We start from the raw sequence: 21,533 nt of genomic DNA on the forward strand, positions 1-21,533 counted from the left end.
ATATATGTGTGTGTGTGTGTGTTTTTTAAAGGTGATTGTTTTGGTTTATCAATATGTCGTGTAATGACACTAGAGATAACTGAAGACCCTAAATAGCGTGTCCCTTTGAGATCATGAGATTTTTGCATGCTTGCTTAGAAGAAGAAGATAAAAAAAAAAACTTATACGGAGGTTTAAGCATTTGGATGGATCTCCAAGGAGATCCAAGAACACACACGTTAAGGCATGGGCCTCCAACCTTGATCCATGGATTTCTAGTCCCATTACCATTACCATATAGGAGGGAGGGAGAGGGAGGTTGATCTAGAGATCCACGGTTCTCAGAGCGCTAGATCTCTGGTCTGAGATCCGATTCAAATGCATCTTAAAAATTAAAATCCATAAGCCAAATGGATCTTAGGTTGGTGGAATCTTATGAAAGAGCATGGAGGCGTACTGAATCGGCAAAATGTTTTCTGTAACAGCACTTGGCCGTAAACTCTCCTTGAGTGAGGCACCCTTATGAAAAACCTGTGTCTCCCCGTCTAGTCAAACTCTTAAGAGAATTTCCATAATTCCATTCTCCGACGTCGTCTTCGGCCCTTCCCCGCCACTGCTTGGTTCAGTACATTACATTATGGCCCCTGCGGCCGCCTCTCCCTCCCACCCTCGAGATCCGAGGAGAGCGCCATGAAGCAGGAGCTGTCTCCCCCACGCAGCCGACTCGCTACCTCTCCCTCCTGTCTCGGCAGAGACCGAATCACAAGGGCGCCGCGCAGAACCGGCGACGCCTCCTCCGCCGCCACATGCAAGCCCAGCGTAACTCCCTCCGATCCCAACTCCGGCACCAAGGCCAAGAGGTTGACGGCGAAGACGGTGAAGTCTCCTAATGGATTGGACACCAACAAGGAAGGGCCCAGAAGCAAGGTATCCGAGGAGGCGAGGGTCGCCGATTCGAGGGTCAGGACGCAGACCGTCGAGATGTTCGGCCGCGCGAGGCTTTCTCTCAATAAGGAGGGTAGGAGGGATTGTGGGGAGACGAGGAATGAGGCCAAGGAGGCGGCGGAGTTGAGGAGGAAGCTCGACGCGAGCGAGAGCTTGGCCTGTGGCTTGCGATCGGAGGTCTCGGCGCTGAAGGAGGAGGCGGGGAGGCTGCGGAGCGTTAATGCGGAGCTGGAGACGAGGAACAGGAAGGTCGAGGAGGAACTCGAGGCCGCGAAGGCGAAGATCGCCGCGTTCGAAACAGATCTACGGGTAATTTTCTGCGTGATTTCCTTTTTCTTTCTTTCTTTCTGTTAGTGAAGATGTCAGTTGAATCGGGGATGATCCTTTGCAAAAGACGGGATTTTTTTTAGATTGGTTTTTGTTATTTTTAAAGTTCGTAACGTCTTTCTGGAGTTGGGATCAGAATCATCTTGTGGGTACTTCAGAATTGTCGATTTTTTGGGGTCTCAGAGTCCAAATAAGTAAACTCTCTTATCTATTTATATCATTCATCTTGGTTTATTTCTGTTTATTTCTTATTGCTAATCTTGTCTTCTTGTCTTAATTATGAATCGGTGAGCCTTGTGTTTAGTTTTTTCCTTAGCTTGTAAGGAAATCTTGGAACTAGTCCCATAAGGGGATCTGATGGAATTTTGTCTTAATCTGAATGAAGAAGGATGAACCAGACCCTGACGGCGCGTCATGCCATAGATTTAAAGAAATTCAGAAAATTGTAGCTGGTGAACTGGAGCATCTTGGACTTGGAGAGCACAAGGAAGCATCCAAGGAAGTGTCCACAGTGAAAATAGAAGCTTTGGAGCATGCCATCAAACCTTCAGAAAACAAACCAAAAAATGTGCAGCTACAGCTCGCACCACCACCTCCGCCACCACCACCACCACCACCACCACCACCTCAGCAAACCTCATTACGGCCGACTGTGGTGCAGAAGGCTCCGACGCTGATGGAGTTGTATCATTCGCTCACTAAGCGGGAAGGAAAGGACCTTTCTGGTTCTGGGAATTGCAGTAGTCCTGTTGCTATGACTGCCCACAGCAGCATAGTTGGGGAAATTCAGAACCGTTCAGCTTATTTATTGGCTGTAAGAAAAAAATAACTGTCCTTCGCAAATGTGAAATGCTCCCTCTGGATACTTATCTTGCTAACAATTGCTTAGTTCTTTTTCAGATAAAGGCAGATGTGGAAAAGAAGGGTGACTTGATCAACTTCCTTATTCAGAAAGTTAGAAATGCTGCATTTACAGACATTGAGGATGTCCTAAGATTTGTTGATTGGCTTGATAGTGAGCTCTCGTCATTGGTAATCCTTCAATATTTGCTGAGATCTTTTGGAGAATTGTAGGAAAATTGTTGTCACTTCTTTCTTCTTCTTTCCTTTTTTCTTTGTTTTTCTTTGTTAGAGGGGGAGGGGGGGTGGGGGGGGGGTGTACTCATTGGGGATTTGGAGTTGAGATGCATATTCATTTTTTTTTCTAGAACTTTGTTTAGTGCTTTTCTTTGCTTTAAACAGTAGGTCATTGTTGAATCGTGCAGTGTGTCAATTTGGTTATTGGTATGTCACGAAGTTGTGAATTCCAGCAGCATAAGAGGGATACCCAAACGTCAATTTTCTGTTGCTTTTTTGTCTTTCATGGAAGTGTGAAAGATCTATGTTTCTAAATTGGATATCCTATGGGTATGAACTGTTTCTGTAGGATTTTGATGATTCCATAGCCTTCTTAGAGCTGATCCTTTCAAACTTTATGTTGCAATTTGTTTAGCTGTTCCAATGAAATCTATACTATGGTTAGTTCATACTTCTCAATGATATTGTTCATTTTCTACAAATAAGATGGCAGTTTGTTTTTAATGTAGAATGGCAATCAATAAGAAATTTGCAGTCTTTCAACCACTTTGGTCCATATGTATAGTTCCTATTATGTTCGGGAGCAATTCAGTCAAAACCATGTCTCTAATAGGCTCAGGAATCTTTCAGCTTTTTTGTGGGTATTAGAGTAGTTATAAAATAGTAAGAAAATTTAAGGATGTGCTTTGTTTAAGGCATAGTCACAAATATCGGTATCGGCTATATCTTAGTGAGGCTATTTCTTGCGATATTATCAGTTTGGTGATAAATCTTGAGAAAATATCGGGACTTAAAAATAAAAAAATAACAAAAATAAGTAACAAAATTTCATGTTTAGACAAAAAAGTACATAAATAATAAAAGAAATAAGTAAAATCTGTAAAAGAAAGAAGAACAACATATTTAAAATGTAAAAAGTGAAACTAATTGATAAAATCGCGATAATATCACGATATATATAAAATTCTGATATTTGAAAATATCATGATATTTTACCTTTAATATCATTTTTCCATCATATCGTGATATTTTCAAAATATCATCGATATCTGTGACTGTGGTTTAAGGTATTGAACATGGTAATGAGTATCCTGGTCATAACACTTTTCTTTTTCTTTCTTCTTTTCTCCCCATGAGAAGAAGGTGAAACACAGCAAATAATTTCTGCATATAGGGTGGGTATCCAAATTACCCTCTCCTGGTAGTAATTTGGATTCTAACAGGGTTGTTTTTTTGTTTCTGATCAAATGGATGCTGGGCTGCTATAACACCAATGACAAGGTATGCCAATGCAAACAGAGACTTTGTGGAGCACATTTAGTGCTGCCATGTAGAAGATGAGAATTAGTTCTGTCATAATGGCACATGATCTGAGGCATCTGGTAGGTCATTGTATCATGTGTCTGGTTGACTGCTCATGCTTGCATTTGCTCTGATCCATGTCTCCTTTGGCATTATATTCATACTCCTGTTGGGGTTAGGTTTATTCAACCATATCCTGATTGCTTACCAGATCCACAGTTTTAACACTACTAATTAGAATGTTTGTCCTAAGCAGCTTTGTGGTTCTGATGAATAGTAGAGGACCATGTTCAACTAATTTTAAGTTGACAATTTTGTTAATCTTCCATCAATGAAAGCATTTATGAAAATCTACATTCATCCCTATATTTTTGCACTTCCCACATTCTTTCTAATATATTGCTAAAATTTGGTGGGCAATGGTAAATGTAAAACTTATTGTCATTATCCTATTTTCACAAAGGCTGATGAGAGAGCTGTGCTGAAGCACTTTGACTGGCCTGAGAGGAAAGCAGATGCCATGCGTGAAGCTGCATTTGAGTATCGTGATTTAAAGTGCCTGCTAAGTGAAGTTTCTTCATATGAAGATAATCCCTCCATGCCATGTGAAACAGCAATGAAAAAGATGACAAACTTTCTCAACAAGTATGCATATCTGAACAAAGTACCATTTTTCTGATTTTTGGATTGACTGTTATTTTTCTCTTCAATTTATTTCCCTTTGCATTTTTCCTTGTTTCCTTTCTTCAAGATCGGAATATGGTATTCAAAGACTGATCAAACTTCGAGACACAACCACACAGTCCTACAAAGACAGTAAAATTCCAACAGACTGGATGCTTGACTCTGGAATTATGAGCAAGGTACATTAGATTCTAACTCTTTTAAAAGGATCCATTGAAACAAAAATAGATGTTATGTTTGGGGTAAAATGCACTGATTACTTGTTGGTATCCTTTCTTCCATGATTAAATAGTTATTGTATCCTTCCTTGCATGATTAAATAGTTATTAGGGAACTGCAAAACCCTTCCTGTTCTAAAGGAGAAACATGTTAATTTAAATTATTTAAAAAAATAACAGCAGCATGAAGGATGCCACCTGAACTGGACTTGGTACATTTTCAGCTTGTTGTCCTTGTGTCTTATAGGTATCTCATAGAACCCTGCCATCCTCAGTGTAGAAAGATATTCAACCCACAGTCACTAGGAAACCTAAACATTGTTCTGCCCTTTACAATACTGTGGCAATGGTTTTAAAAGGCTATAGGTCAGGCCTTTATTGCCTTATGGGATCACCTCTCTTAGAGCTCATGCCTCTTAAAGAAGCCTAGGCCTCTATTTAGAGGTTTAGGTCTCTCAAGAATGACTTATTCCATTTAAAGTCATGCTATGACTTAGACATTTTAAAAGTTCTCTTTTCACTTGAAAATAAAGTCCTTTAGAAAATACAAAACCACATTTTAATCTGAAAAGGAAATTTAGGCATTAAACTTGCAATGAAAAAGGGGAAAACAAAAACATTAAAACGTGGATACAATGCATAGAGAGGAAGGGAGAAGAAAAAAAGAGGATGATTTTTCTTTCAATTGAAGTTGAGGTATTATTTTCATTTAAGATAGCTTTTGATATATATTCTATTTTTTGTTCTTTTTTAAATGCATTGCATTTTGTGTATATGTGTGTGCAATATTTTCTTTAAATACCCATTTGAAAATACACAAGAGGGATGCTTGGAACATACACATTGCCATTTATGGGGTTATGTTCTATTTGAATAGACATCTATTTCAATCACTCGAAATTTTCATTCTACACAAAATTATTACTAGGGTTGGAAAACGAGATGAGCCACTCTTAGTTTGGCTCATGCTTGGCTCATAAAGAGCTTGTTTGAATTTGTAACACATGCTTGGCAAGCTGAACATGAACATGTAATGAAAAGAGGCGGAAGCTCCAATGGAGTAAAAAGCACTCTTTAAGAATGACTTTAAGAACCAAGAACACAAACACTATAAGTGCACACACAAAACTCTCAAAAGTGGAAAATGACTTAAAGTCATAAGTTGGATTTATTGAAGAAAGGAAGAGAAGGGTGAAAACCCCATGCTTACAAGAGGAGAATACCTCCTCTATTTATAGAGGAGGGAGGCTCAAAGAAGGGACCACAATGGGGCTCCCTTGTAGTCGTTGGGAGCCCCAACGGTCAGAAATCTAACCGTTGGGGCCCCAACGACTACAAGAGTGGGGCCCTTGTGGTCTTACAAAAAGTAGAAAAATAAAACAGAAAAAAAAGTAAAAAAGAAAAAGAGAAAAGGAAAAAGGTAAAAAAGGAAAAATACATTGTGGTTTTACAAGAATACCCCTATCGGGTATTTCACTAAAAAGGAAACAGTATATATATACATATATGTATATATATACGAATGTATATATATAAGTATATGTATATATATATATATATATATACATATTTTAACACGCCCCCTCAAACTTTACGGGGAGAAGGCCGAAAGTTTGCTAAGAAGAAACATAAATCGTGGAGTTGGGAGCGCCTTGGTGAAGAAGTCAGCTAGTTGATACTCTGAAGTAACATATGGTAATGAGATAGTCCCTCTGAGATATTCATCTCGAACATAATGGCAATCCATTTCGATATGCTTGGTCCGCTCATGAAAGGTGTGATTGCTGGCAATGTATATCGCACTTTTGTTATCACAGCAGAGCTTGGTGGGAGTGAAAATGGGGACGCCCATGTCACTAAGGAAACTCCTGAGCCATACGATCTCCATAGTTGTCATTGCCATGGCCCGATATTCAGCTTCAGTGGATGATAGTGAAACCTTCTGCTGCTTCTTGCATCTCCACGAAATGAGAGATTCACCTAAAAAAATACAAAGACCCGTTATTGAGATACGATCATTGGGATTTCCTCCCCAGTCAACATCAGTAAAAGCAGTTAAGTCAAGAGATGAGGAAGAGGATAAAAAGAGTCCCTTGGATATAGTATTTTTGATATATCGCACTATTCTCATTACGGCCGCCATATGAACCGAAGTAGGTGCATGCTGAAACTGGCTTGCTGCATGAGCTATATCTGGACGTGTGATGGATAGATAGGTGAGAGATCCGATTAATTGACGGTAGGGGGTTGGATCCTCAAGAAGAACACCATCTCCAAGTCTCAGTTTTGCATTAATAACTTCGAGAGTCTCAACTTTCTTTTCATCAGATATTCCTGATTTGGTACAAATTTCTGCAGCTAATTTCATTTGAGATAGGATGTATCCTCGCGGGGAATAAGCCACTTCAATCCTTAAAAAATATCTCAAATATCCAAGGTCAGACATATCAAAAGTTTCTTTTAACATAGACTTTACATCATTTACTCCCTTTTTGTCATTCCCATTGATGATCATGTCATCAACATACAGTAGAAGCATAATAATGGAGTCACCTGTCCTTTTAACAAAAAGAGCAATGTCAGTATAGCAAGAAGAAAATCCTAAATTGATTAATACATTACTAAACCTATCATACCAAGCTTTAGGAGCTTACTTAAGTCCATATAAAGCCTTTTTTAATTTCAAAATTTTTTCATTTAAATTCATACCTGGAGGCGGTTCCATATAAACTTCTTCATTTAAATTACCATTTAAAAAGGCATTTTTGACATCAAGTTGAAAGATTGACCATTTTTTAACAGAGGCTATAGCAATAAGAGCTCGAACACTAGTCATTCGAGCAACTGGGGCAAAAGTTTCATCATAATCTACCCCATACTCTTGGGCATATCCCTTGGCTACCAACCTAGCCTTATATCTCTCCAATGAACCATCACTCTTAGTTTTTACTTTAAAAACCCATCTACATCCAATGGGTTTCTTGCCAATGGGAGGATCAATGATTTCCCAAGTTTGCGCCCTTTTAAGAGCATTAAGTTCTAGTTCCATAGCTTCATTCCAATGAGCATATTGTTTAGCATCATTGTAATGAGATGGTTCATGAAAGGAGTGAAGAGCAAGTAGGCATGCTCGATAGTTAGGAGAAAAATAATCATAAGAAACAAATCTATTGGGTATTTTGGAAATCCGATTTGATTTTCTTTGAGCAGTCTCTTCGATTGACTCACTTTGAGAAAATTTTTTAAGGGCACAAGGTGGATTTCTTTCATTCCTTCTAGAGTAGACTTGTATTTGTCTTGAAACATTTTCTTCCAAGTTTTGATCATCATTTGGATGTTCAAAATGATTTTCACCAAGGGGTTCACTAGGATCAATATGATCATCTATGATGTTTTCTTGAGGCAATAAGTCAAATAAAAAAGAATAATCAATATTTTCATTTGGTTGGTGCGAAAAACCATTTTCTTCTTCTAGGAATGTGACATCTTTTGAGATATAAAGTTTGTTTTTAAGTATGTCAAAACATCTATAACCTTTTTGTTTTTCGCCATATCCCAAAAAAATACATTCAATAGCCCTAGGCGAAAGTTTATCATTTTTGTGAGTTAGAACAAAGTATTTACATAAAAAAATCCTTAGTCTTTTATAATCGGGAGTCATATTGTAAAGTTTTTCGAATGGAGAAAGATTTTTCAAAGAGGATGAAGGGGTTCTATTGATAAGATACGTTGAGGTTAGAACCGCTTCGGCCCAAAAAGATTTTGGGATATTTTTTGAAATTAATAACGTTCTTGTAGTTACTAATAACGTTCTTGTTCACTAGGATCAATATGATCATCTATGATGTTTTCTTGAGGCAATAAGTCAAATAAAAAAGAATAATCAATATTTTCATTTGGTTGGTGCGAAAAACCATTTTCTTCTTCTAGGAATGTGACATCTTTTGAGATATAAAGTTTGTTTTTAAGTATGTCAAAACATCTATAACCTTTTTGTTTTTCGCCATATCCCAAAAACATACATTCAGTAGCCCTAGGCGAAAGTTTATCATTTTTGTGAGTTAGAACAAAGCATTTACATCCAAAAATCCTTAGTCTTTTATAATCGGGAGTCATATTGTAAAGTTTTTCGAATGGAGAAAGATTTTTCAAAGAGGATGAAGGGGTTCTATTGATAAGATACGTTGAGGTTAGAACCGCTTCGGCCCAAAAAGATTTTGGGATATTTTTTGAAATTAATAACGTTCTTGTAGTTTCTATTATGTGTCTATGCTTTCTTTCCGCAAGACCATTTTGTTGCGGAGTGTTGGGACAAGAACGTTGATGACCAATTTCATTTTCTTTTAAATAGCTTTGAAAATCATTGGACAAATATTCGCCTCCCGAATCGGACCTAAGAATAGATAGATTTCCCAAAAATTGATTTTTAACCATTGCATGAAATTCTTTAAAAAAGGAGAAAACTTCGGATTTGCGACTTAGGAAGTAAATCCACATGAATCGATTGAAGTCATCAATAAAGACCACATAATACGAAAATCCTCCTTTAGACAAAATAGGGGAAGGTCCCCACACATCGGAATGAACAAGTTCAAATGGCCGAGTGGTAAAGTAACTTCTTCGAGGAAATGGAGTAGCTTTAGATTTCCCAAAAATGCAATCTTTACAAGTCATGTGATTGTCTTTACAAGTATTGTTCAAAAACAGAAAAAGAGACATTTTTACAAAATTTGGATGACCAAGTCTCTCATGCCAAATTCCAATACTTTTGTCTTTTACAAGATTGCAAGAAGATTTAGATGAAAGAGTCAAAAAGTCCATAAAATAGAGATCACCCCTTCTATGGCCTTGCTCAATTAGCTTCTCTGACTAGAGATCCTGCACGGTGCAATCTTTAGGTGAGAAAGAGACTTGACATCCATGATCGGTGATTTAAGAAACTGAAAAAAGATTTAAATTAATTTTTGGAACGATTCTTACTTTATGAACGAATTTTTTTTGAGAATTTTTAAAATCAAGCGTTCCAATACTTTCAATTTTCAATGATGTTCCATCGGCCGTTAAAACATAAGAGGATATGGGTTCGGAAAACACATTTGAAAGAGAGTTTTTATGAGATGTCATATGAAAAGAAGCACCGGAGTCTAGTATCCACATACCTGGAGGTGATGAAGAATAGGCGATGGCGGCTCCGGATGTTGAGGAAGAAGTCTTGAGAAGATGTTGGAGAACTTCGGAGATGTGATTAAGAGTCTCTTTGATATCTCCCTCTTTGGCATTTTCTTCTTCCTTCTTTTGAGAATTTTCTCCAACCGCAGCTACTTTTCCTTTAAGTTTGGGACAAACCGGCCTAATGTGTCCCGGTTCATTACAATAATGGCATATTATTTCCTTTCTAGGCCCGTTACTATTTTTGTTGAAGTGAGGAGGTCTATAGACTTTAACATTTGATCCGGGCCTAGTAACGGCCAAAACTTCATCATTCTTAATGCTTAAGCCAAATCGAGTTTCTTCTTGGCATATTTCGGCGAGGGCATCTTCAATAGGTAAGGCTTTGCTTCTATGGAGAAGAGATTCCCTAACTTGTTCAAATTCCGGGCGAAGACCATGAAGAAATTGAAAGAAGTGCTCCTTTTCAATTTGTTCCCTTCTTAATTCAATATCTTTCGGAGCCACCCATTTAGGCTCAAGAAGAGCAAGTTCATCCCAAAGAGGGGTTAGAGAGCTAAAGTAGTCCCGGACACTCATATCCATTTGTTTGGTGGAACGGATTTTTTCTTGACAAAAAAATTGTCGAGCAAAATCCTTTTGGGTATACATACCCTTAAGAAAAAACCATGACTCATTGGACCTTCTAAATTTGGCAATATTAGCACAATTTTTAAGGTCAACATTGTTTATAAACCATGCCAAAATTTTGGCATGGTTACTTTCCCAATCCTCAACTTTGGATTGATGGTCATTGATAGCTTTGATGCGCTCATCGCCATCTAAAGCTTTTTCAATCTCATTTTCGATTTTAGTGAGAACAAGAGAGGGTTTGGGAGTAGTTCCCATAACATAACCCCAAAGTTTCTTACCTCTTAGATGATTTTCCATCGCAGAGGCCCACATGAGATAGTTGGACCCATTTAGCTTAAAAGAAAGCTCCACTTTAGAATCACGTTCCATCGGCACCAAATCCTTCCTTTCTTCTCAAAATTTGAGAGGCACACGTTCCAAGATAATAAAGAGAAGCCCAATCACCAACCGAGCTCTGATACCATGTAATGAAAAGAGGCGGAAGCTCCAATAGAGTAAAAAGCATTCTTTAAGAGTGACTTTAAGAACCAAGAACACAAACACTATAAGTGCACACACAAAACTCTCAAAAGTGGAAAATGACTTAAAGTCATAAGTTGGATTTATTGAAGAAAGGAAGAGAAGGGTGAAAACCCCATGCTTACAAGAGGAGAATACCTCCTCTATTTATAGAGGAGGGAGGCTCAAAGAAGGGACCACAAGGGGGCTCCCTTGTAGTCGTTGGGAGCCCCAGCGGTCAGAAATCTGACCGTTGGGGCCCCAACGACTACAAGAGTGGGGCCCTTGTGGTCTTACAAAAAGTAGAAAAATAAAACAGAAAAAAAGTAAAAAAGAAAAAGAGAAAAGGAAAAATGTAAAAAAGGAAAAATACATTGTGGTTTTACAAGAATACCCCTATCGGGTATTTCACTAAAAAGGAAACAGTATATATATACATATATGTATATATATACTTATATATATACGAATGTATATATATAAGTATATGTATATATATATATACATATTTTAACAGAACACATGTTCGTCTCTTACTGGCTCATAAGTAGTAATCAATATATTGTAGATATATTTCATATCACATAATACAGCGTAAAATAAATAGTCAAAGTCTTTGGCTTGCAAGCAATAGGTTTAGAGTTCAAATCCTATTGCTTTCAGATTTGAAATAATGTATTTTTTCGTAAATGTGTCAGCTTGAGCTTCACTTAATATATCTAGAGGTCAAATTCCATTGCTTCGAGCTTTGAAACTTCTTTTTTTTTTTAAATAAATGAGCCAGTTTGAACTCGGCTTGTTTAGCTCCAGCTTGGCTCAACTTGCAACAAAAATAAATGCCTTGATTGTGGCACAATTGCCTCTTCATATTGATCAGCTCACAATCTTGTTCTGTTGAAAACTGTTTGAAGCCTTATTTATTGAATGGATTTCTCTTTCAATAGCTTGTAAGGCACCACTAATTTGACTCCACAACGTATGTGCTAGTTCAAAATAGTAATGGTGATGATGTGACAGCTTATCCTTTGCCATGACAAAAATTCATGATATATTACAAATGTTGAAGATTGAAACTCAATACTGACAGTGAAAAGGCTTAAACACATGCATGTGGAGAAAGTATATTTGAGAGAGTCAGAAAAAAACACCTGTTTTAGCAGTAATTCATTATATGGATTGTACTATGTCTTTCCAACCCATGAAGATATGGATCGAGTGGGTCTCCTAGCTAGAGGTGGACATTGAGGCAGGTAACCAATGCGCTGTTGGGTTCCCATCCTGTTATGGGTCAGGCAGGTCCAGGCTGCAAAATGCAGCCCGGGGCTGTTTAAACTCTGGTTGGCCCAGGCCCGCCCTATGTGTGAAACACATGTTAATATATATATATATATATATATAATTTTAAACTGTTTTTCTTTCCTTTGTAATAGGTAATACCCTTTAGGGGTATTGTGGCAATTTTATACATGATAGGCTCTGCCCATTAGGGGTAAACTGGTAATTCTGTACATGTAATAGGGTCTTCCTTTAGAGGCAGAATTGACTTTTTTTTATTGTCCTTTACACTTTTGTAAAAGGCAGTTTTGTCTTTTAATGAATATATCTGTTGGGAATCTCCAATATATATTCAATTTTGTCTTTTAGTAAATATAGCTGTTGAAAATCTCCAACAGCTATATTTCTAGCTGTTGGAGCCTTTCCCAACAGTTATATGGGTCCTCTTGGCCCTCTTGTTTGTATATAAAGAGGGACCTCTTGTCTCATTAGATTTAATGCTTTAAGCATTCTATCTCAATAAAGATAGTTTTTTATGTTTTTTGTGTTCTTTTGTGTATGCTCTTTGGTGCCTCTTATGATCTCATGTATTTGTCATTGATTGGCTTGTGTATTGTCCCTTTGTGGACTTGTGCTTGTGCACATTTAGGCTCTTTGTAGCCATTGTATGCACCTAGGTGCTTTTGTATTGCCTTTGGCGTTTGTATTGTCTCTTATAGGATTTGTTCTTGTGCTTGTGCACATTATGGTTTGCTTTTCGCTTGATTTCATTACAACACATAGGGCCCGAGAGGTCCAGCCCATTAACTGGGTGCCTAACTCGGGCCCAATTATAATTGCTTCGGGTTGGGCTTCTGGCCTGATGCGTACCCCTACTCCTAGTAGCACAAACTACTATACATGTATGCTCAGTATCTGCATGCTTAGCTATGGATATGGCAATTGTCAAAACATGAAATATGCATCAGAAAATGATTTTTAGATTGTAATGCCCATGTTGTTTACTAACTTCGGAACATTGTACATTCTTGGTTGATAACATTATTGAGTACATGTTATTCTTCAAAGAATGGGCTTGCAGAAGATGATCTCTAATGTTTTAGTATCTCATAGAAATTGAGATCCCACTTAATGGCATGTAACGTAAAAAAGGAGCTGTTATGCTGAAGACACTATCATGAAAAAAGATGTTGGGACACAAACAGAAATACATTAAATAAAAAAAGAAAGAATCAGCTGAACTGAACCGTAGGAATGAAAAAGGTTAACAAAAAGAGGGTTCTTGAGAAGAAGGTAAGGTTGAATCATTCACTGGAGGTTGTCGCCGATGAAACTTAAATTATCTATTGTTCCTCTTTTAGAAGCATAGTCAAAGGTCCCAACTGGTTTACTAGAGTCCCTTGATGTACTGGAAATTTTGGTAGGGATATAGGAAAGGGACACATAAAATGTTCACATATTCCAATTTTGGATGCTGTAACTTTTCTATTGTTCTGTTCAATGTTGTAAGTATCATATCGTTACCCGTATTAGTCAGGCCCAAAGTAACACTGTATCGTATTGTAAACGTATTGTAAATTTTTAATAAAAAATTTCAAAAATTAAAAAAAAAATAGAAAAATCAGAAAAATTTAGCATAAATTATAAAAAATCATATCACATAAAACAATGATGAATTGCACAAAATACAACCATAAATTCACATATGAAAGCAACTACATAATTTAAATTAATAACAAACCATGCAACTGATGAGTGATAACTGACAATATAAATAAAAGACAACTACATAATTTAAATTTTAAACGCAATTAAAGTCTTACATTTAACCAATAAGAGTTCATGATAACTAAAAACATTGCATTTAACCAATGTCTTACATGTCAATCTTCATCTCTAAAGTTCTAAAGCTCTAAAGTTAAACTATAAAGATCCTAAAACTAAACTATCTTATAGAGCCTATTTGTCAAACATCAGGATAGTATTTCCTCAGCTCTTTTTATGTTGGGTCATTTTTTTGGCAAGTGGATCATCATGATCATCATCTTCAGAATCTTGAACAATCGTTAGAAGTCCTTCATCTTTGCATTTTTTGCAAAATTCTTCTTCGAATTTATTCTATTTCAGCAATAACATCAACACAAAAAGTTGCAGGAATGGATCGAAAATGACATGGACGTACATTTTGATCTTGACCTGCAATATGTTGCTTAAATCTATGCAACATACTTTTAATAATAGTACCACAAAACAAACATCTCAAATTCAATGTTTACCCTCGTCGCGTTACATCATCAATGCTTCTGCAGTATTACCATGTAGGATCATCTCTAACATGACATGAACGTGAAAACGACATCGAAGGATCTAAAAAAAAAAGAAAAATTTAAAAACTCAATAAGAAGCACCAAACACACATTTCTCTAAAAACAAAGCAAAAAATAGAGTTTTTGTACCTTAACCCACTTCCTTGAGTGAATAAATGGTAGAAATGCACTCTTGATAAAATCGCAAAAGTCCTCTCTCTTGCGCATGAATCGGCTCCCAAATCAATCTCATGGAACTTAAGATGTGTAGGTTCCCTTCTAACAGACTCTAGACATATGGAAAACTCTGTCATCAAGAGGCCTTTTAAACCCAAAATGAAAAAACCCAACTTTTAACCTTTTTTAAGTGCGTTGACATCGATACAGTATGATACATGAGTGTCTCATATGATATACCCAATACAGATACAGTACACTCTCGTATCGCGATACATGTGTGTATCGTATCGCAAAACACAAAAGTAATGATACATGTGGTACGATACATACAACCATGGTTATGCTTGCTCAACAATATGATAAACAAAGAATTAGATACAAAGCATTCATAGTGCAAAACTTGAAAAGACTGAGAGATGGATGCCAAAGAATCCATGATTTCATATAGCAAGATGATAAGGTGGGGCAACCTAATAAACAAAAATTTTGTATTTTATGTAAATAAGATATACGTAATTGTTTATGGTTGTAAAGTTTCACGTGTATATATTATTCCTAAGAAGTCCATGATAGTAAATTATTTTGCGGAGTGACTCTGGAGTTGCCTGAGTGTAGCCAACTTGGCCGGCTTTCATCCTAGCACATATTATGATCTCCACAAATGGAAAAGAATAAAAAAAAAACTTGATGGAGGAAACTTTGTGACCCACTTTTGTATAAACTGGGTATTCTATCCTTGCATTAGCAACTGCTAGACTAGTCTTTGGTTGTCAATTGCTGGAGTTCTCTGAGTTGTTTTGAATCAATCCAGCACCTTAACTAACTCAAATCCAGCTGAATTGGGCAGATTCTTCCAAGCTGATGCTAACTTGAGGTGTATATATGATCCAGGCTGGTTGTTGATTTGTAAATCTTGATAACTTCGAGTGCTCATAATCTCTTCAATAGAAAGAGGTTGACATGTCATGTTTTTATTTAATTAACTTTCTTGAAAGGACTTCATACTTCTCAAGAGTGGGCTTATTAGTCATTTTCTAGCTCACCAACATACATGAGCACAGAAATTTTAATGGGGAGCCTTCAGAATTAAGAAAGATGATCATGCCATTGAATTGGTGATTGGTTTATATATGGAAAGGTTATGTATCAATCATGCAGTTGTGGAAATTGAAGTTGACGTCGTTGTGCTAATGTTGTGATTGAAGGCTCCTGAATTGATAGTAAACATCAATCATTTATGTTGACTTGAAGAACTAAGTTTCATAATGAGAATCATGCTTGATTGTTTTATGTGCATTTCATTGGGGTGTTGTTGAATGACAAAATACTGTCCCTGAGGATTAAGCTTGTGAAATCATTTTGTCTGTTTTGCTTCCGTGGTGTTAAAAATGAGATGTCCTGAATGTTGGTGCCGTTGGAAGCTCCAATCAACAAAAAAGATATCCTTAATTGTGGGATGCAGGACAGAAGAATGACCAAATTAGAATTCAATATAGTGATAAAGTTTATAGGGTAGACAAATGAATAACGCTGTTAAGTAGGTTAACTTTTGGGCTGGCAGTAACATGTTTCTAGGAAGGTCTTTTAGACTTGAATATGAAGTCAAAGAAATATAAAACTTTTTAATTGTCATTGATTAGGATATAAAAAATATTCTGACGCAATGATAAGATGTTTTGCTATTACCTGCACCAGTACTCTGCATTAGGGTGGTGAAAAATATGAGCCACAGCGGCAAGTTAATAATGTGAAACTAATTTTATTATTACAAATAATTATTTGCAAATAATGTTAAACTAATTTAATTACTCTGAATTCTTATTTGCTCCTGTAGTTTTCTGGTTGCCATTGGAAGAACAAATATGGGAAAGTAGGAAACAGGAATCTTCAGCGCACACACACACATACACACACACACACGCACACCCCATCCTGATCGAAAAGGGTGCTTTCTTGCTTTGGGAGAAAACTGTTGCTTTATTCTCAAAAGTCTTTTTGTTTTTTCCTACCTTAGATTATAAAATGGTTGATGACATTTCTTTTGTGAATTTTATACAGATAAAGCAAGCTTCTGTAAATCTGGCTAAGACCTACATGAAGAGAGTGTCAATGGAGCTTGAGTCTGTTAGGCACCCAGAAAGGGAATCCATGCAGGAGGGCCTGCTGATTCAGGGTGTTCGTTTTGCATATAGAGCTCACCAGGTAGCTGTTTGTTGTATCTATGCTTTGCTTGGTCAACAGAAGGCTAAAGATTTTAGGAATTTGTTTTTTCTGAAAATAACATATCTTCTTGTAGTTTGCTGGAGGACTTGATGCAGAGGCCATGCGTGCTCTGGAAGAGGTCAGGCAGCGTGTACCCACGCAGGGAAGAGCATCTAGAGAATTGCTTGTGGGTGTGGCCTCTTGAGTTATGTTGACCAAGATGCTGATAGATTCCATTCTAATGCTTGAAAAGCATGTCAAGATATTGGCATTTGAGTTTGGCTGAATGGCAAGAATAAACCAGCATGTCATGGTCCATGAAAATCCTGATTACAACATAAACTATCATGAGGGGCAGCTTTGAGATTTAGCCAATAGTCATTTTTCCAAATGCCAAAGTTTCAATAACTGCAACCACGGTGTAACTTTCTATATGTAGGTGTGACACTGCTTTGTTGTTAGATCGCCATTATCGGTTATCCAATGTGAATTAGATCAAATAACTGGAAACCAAAAGTAATGGTGTAAAAAGTATAGAGATGATATTTCTTATGTCAACTAGTTCTTTTTTTTTCTTTTACAGCTTCACTTTGATCAGGTTATTCTTTGAGAGAGAGAGAGAGAGAGAGAGAGAGATCCAATTTCCAGCTCTTGGATTTATTTAACTGTGATGAAGAGCAGCGTAGGACCTCCTGGATGTGTGCACTCCTGGATGTGTGCAGAGAGAGAGAGAGAGAGTGTGAGGGTTGATGTTCACGGGGGATAATGCTTATGGACAAGGTGTATTTGTTATTGATAGTTATGGCATCCAGATTACTCACATAAAGAGGTAAATCAATTGATAATATTCAAATGGGGGCACATTTGGATATGCTCACACAAGGGAAAAGGGGCTCACCTCTCACCTCAATGCATGAGTCCATGCATGTAAGGTCACGTAGAATAACCAACATCTTTCACTTGGCCATGCGAACTCAATGATGATGTAAGATTTTTTCGCTCACTATAAGAGTCTTAAACATGCATCAAAGTTCTATCCATGAGTTATTTTACTATTACTCATCCAGCTAGATGTCTTAATTAGACATATCTTAATCCTATACATGATATATGATTTGAAAATAATTCTTCAGATATGTTTTTTGTTAAAGGATTCACAATCATAGCAGAGGTAGGTAAGTAACTAACTGATTGTAATTTCATTCTTTTCAATTATATCATAAATATAATGATATTTTATCATTATATGTTTGCTTTTAGAGTTGTTTGACTTGATTGTCATAGTAAATTTGTACTGGCTTGTTGGTTATACATGTTTCAAATCACTGATGAAATAATGTATTCAAACTACAAAAGTAGCAGCAACATTATAGGAAATATACTCAACTTCTTGAGTATGCTGAACTACATAACCTTGTTTCTTGCATGACCAAGAAACCACACCTCCTCTAAAGAGAAAAATGCATTCAGAAGTGGATTTATTATCATATCTGCTACCAACAAAATCAACATTAGAATATCCAGTCGGTTCTGAGTTATCCTCTTGAAAACGTAATTGCAAGTTTTTAATTCATTTAAAATATCTAAATATTCTCTTCACTGCTTGCCAGTGAGACCAACCAAGCTTACTCTGGTAGCGACTAACGAGGCCAACAACAAAGCTGATATCAAGCCTCATGCGTAGCATATCATATATCAAGCTTCCAACAACTTTTATATAAAGGACATTCAATATTTCTTGCCCTTTACCTCAATAATCATTTTTACTTAATTTTACACCTTTTATTACGAGTGTTCTAACATGCTTGCAATCATTCATTTTAAACTTTTTGAATATATGATTAATATATTTTTCTTGACTCAAGCTCAAAAGTTTAGAATTCTTGTCTCGAGTGATTTTGATTCCAAAAACATAGGATGCCTCTTCCATGTCTTTCATCTCGAATTGAAAATTTAGTCATGACTTGGTTTTGACAATCGTATCATTATCATTTTCAGTCAAAAGAATGTTCATCTATATATAAAGAAAAGATAAAAAATTTGCTCACTTTTCAAAAAATAAACACAGTGGTCAAATCTATTTTTCATAAATTCTAGTGTAGTAATTGCCTTATAAAACTTTTAATACCACTGATGTGGTGATTGTTTCAGTCCGTATAAGAAATTTTTCAACTTGTACACTTTATCCTTTCGATTTTTATCAATATATCCTTCAGGTTGTTCTATAAATATGGTTTCTTTAAAATCACCATTTAAGAATATTGTTTTAACATCCATCTGATATAAATCTAAATCATAATGAACTACAATAACCAAGATTATTCTTAAAGGCAAATTTTGCAATGGAAGAATATGTATCAACATAGTCTAAGCCTTCTCTTTAAGAGAATCTTTTAGCAACTAATCTTTCTTTAAATTTATATATACTTCCATCAAGCTTAAATTTCTTTCTTAATATCCATTTACATACAATAGCTTTTGTTTTCTCAGATAAATCAATCAATTTTCAGACTTGATTTTTCTCAATGAACTCAGTTTCTTTGTCGATGACTTTTATCCAGTAAACTCAAGTGAATTAGTTGTCTCATTACATGTCAGGTTATATCCAATGTCATCAAGATATATTGAGAGAAGCTCTCGACCTTTTGTAACCAACATGAGTCTGATGTAAAGTAGAAGGATCATTAACAGTTGGTTTATCATTATCTAACTGTTATTGATCACTAATAGTTAGTTTATTATTACATAATTATTCTTGTGAATTATTAGAGTCATAGATGAGATCAAATAGATCATCTTTTTTTATTTTGGGGATTTCTGGTTCCATGTTTTGTTCTTCTAGGGATACATTGTATTTTGCCCAAACTTGAGTAGTATTTGCTATTTCACATTCTTTTTAATTTGGTTCTAGGTGTCCCAAAGTTTATGATTAAAGTCTTCTGCTATGTTTTGTAAAAGAAAAGAAAAATATATTTAAAAAAAAATCTCTCTAAAATTTTGGGTGTTACATTATTGGTATTAGAGTAGTTCAAGATCAATTTAGATCCAATCCAAAGCCCGCGAATCAATTCTCTGCCAACCTTCCGCCATCAGTAAGAAAGTTTTATGTTTATTATATAGTAGTAAGTATCATACTCTATAGGGTATGCATGCATTTTCTGGTAATTTTAGACATAATACAAGTATTTATGGTAAATTCTTCTTTTTCGATAGTAGATGTCTTGTCTGTCTCAAAACTAGACTCAGTAGAGGATTTTCTCACAATGGGTGTAACCTCAGGGAGTCACATTCAAGAGGTTTTTGGAACTAGATCCACTTGTGTTTACCACAAATTCTAATCCGAAGAAGGCTGGGTACTAGATCTGCGAGATCGAGCGAACATTCACTATTTTAGAAGTTCCTGAGGAGAAGAAGACTATGTTTGGATCATATCGACTAAAGGATGATGCCAAGAGATAATGGAAGACCACCCAAGAAGTCCGTTTTGGATCAATGCCCATCATCCCGTGGGAAGATTTCAAGGAGAATTTTACGATACATATTTTCTTGTTCATGCATGAGAGAAGAAGATGCAGAGTTTCTAGAATTGAAGCAAGGCAGTATGAGGTTGCTGGAGCAGCAAGTTCGGCATCTGGAGCATTATTGCCCAAACACGCACCCCATCGAGAGAGCGTGAGCCATAAAGTTTGCCCGAGGGCTTAGAGAGGACTCTGGAGCCGAGTACTCATCAGGGTTCCTCAGGCCTTGACCAAGGCAATCGAGGCCGCCACCATTATCAACGAGGATTAGGAACTGACCAAGAGCACCCAGAAGTGGCCTAATTTGTCAGGTGCATGAAAGGACGATAAAAGGACGTTCCTAAAGAATAAAGGGATGGTGGCTCCGTATCATAGGCAACATACTCAACATAGAGAGCATCAACAGAATAAGCCAGTTACTAGAGACTATCAAAAGTGTCAAGGGTACCCCCTTGACACTGGTGCATGTTTGCACTGTAGGAGGATGGGATATTTTGCAGGAGAATTCCCACAAAAGAGATCTCAGTTTTAACCTCAGTTGTTCCCACAAAAGAGATCTCAGTTTTAACCTCAGCTGCAGGCACAGTGGTTTGTGTAGCAACTGCAGTAGCAGCAACAACACCAGCAACACCAACAGAACCAGTGGCCAAGAAGAAACATTGGTCGTGTTTACATGGCCATTGTTGAGGAAGCAGGCACTAGTGGTGGAGTCATCGAAGGTATCATTGCTATAGCTGAACACTCTGCACATATGTTTTTCGATTTAGGTGCATCTTATTTATTTGTATCCTTAGCTTTTGCATAACTTCTTAGTCTACCACTCAGAAAGTTAGATCTTTGCCTTGAGGTGGTTGCTCCCCTGGGAGTGAACACAGTATGTATGGATTATATGCCTAGCCTAGAGGTGTCGATCGAAAGACACATATTTGCTGCTAACTTTATCCTATTAGAGATATCGAGCTATGATGTTATTCTCAGGATGAATTGGTTGCACGATCATTTTGCTAGCTTAAAGTGTAAGGAAGGAAGGTCCTGTTAGAACGTCCTGACCACCCGGTGATCAAGTTCAGTGTGATAGATCAGTCCAAGAGCAAAAGGTTGATCTTTGCACTTATATTCAGCAGGGATGCCAAGTTTTGTTGCGAGCATTACGATTTTGAACAGTGAAGTGGCAGCGATTGAAGATCTAGATGTTTTTTGGGAGTTTGAAGATATTTTTC

At 36.8% G+C, this 21,533-nt stretch overlaps 1 protein-coding gene across 1 annotated transcript; it reads left to right on the forward strand.

Moving 5' to 3' along the window:
- Positions 1 to 490: 490 nt before the first annotated feature.
- LOC149820964 (INCREASED PETAL GROWTH ANISOTROPY 1-like protein 2) lies at positions 491 to 17,371 on the forward strand. The gene is made up of 7 exons (XM_089983942.1): positions 491 to 1,233; positions 1,637 to 2,065; positions 2,152 to 2,283; positions 4,094 to 4,275; positions 4,382 to 4,493; positions 16,652 to 16,795; positions 16,890 to 17,371. Exons 1-7 carry the CDS (start codon positions 670 to 672, stop codon positions 16,998 to 17,000), a joined length of 1,674 nt encoding a protein of 557 aa, XP_089840068.1. The 5' UTR covers positions 491 to 669; the 3' UTR covers positions 17,001 to 17,371.
- Positions 17,372 to 21,533: the final 4,162 nt, after the last annotated feature.

This window comes from Nuphar pumila, chromosome 12 (genome assembly GCF_984573655.1).
Source record: "Nuphar pumila chromosome 12, dmNupPumi1.hap1.1, whole genome shotgun sequence".
Taxonomy (NCBI): domain Eukaryota; kingdom Viridiplantae; phylum Streptophyta; class Magnoliopsida; order Nymphaeales; family Nymphaeaceae; genus Nuphar; species Nuphar pumila.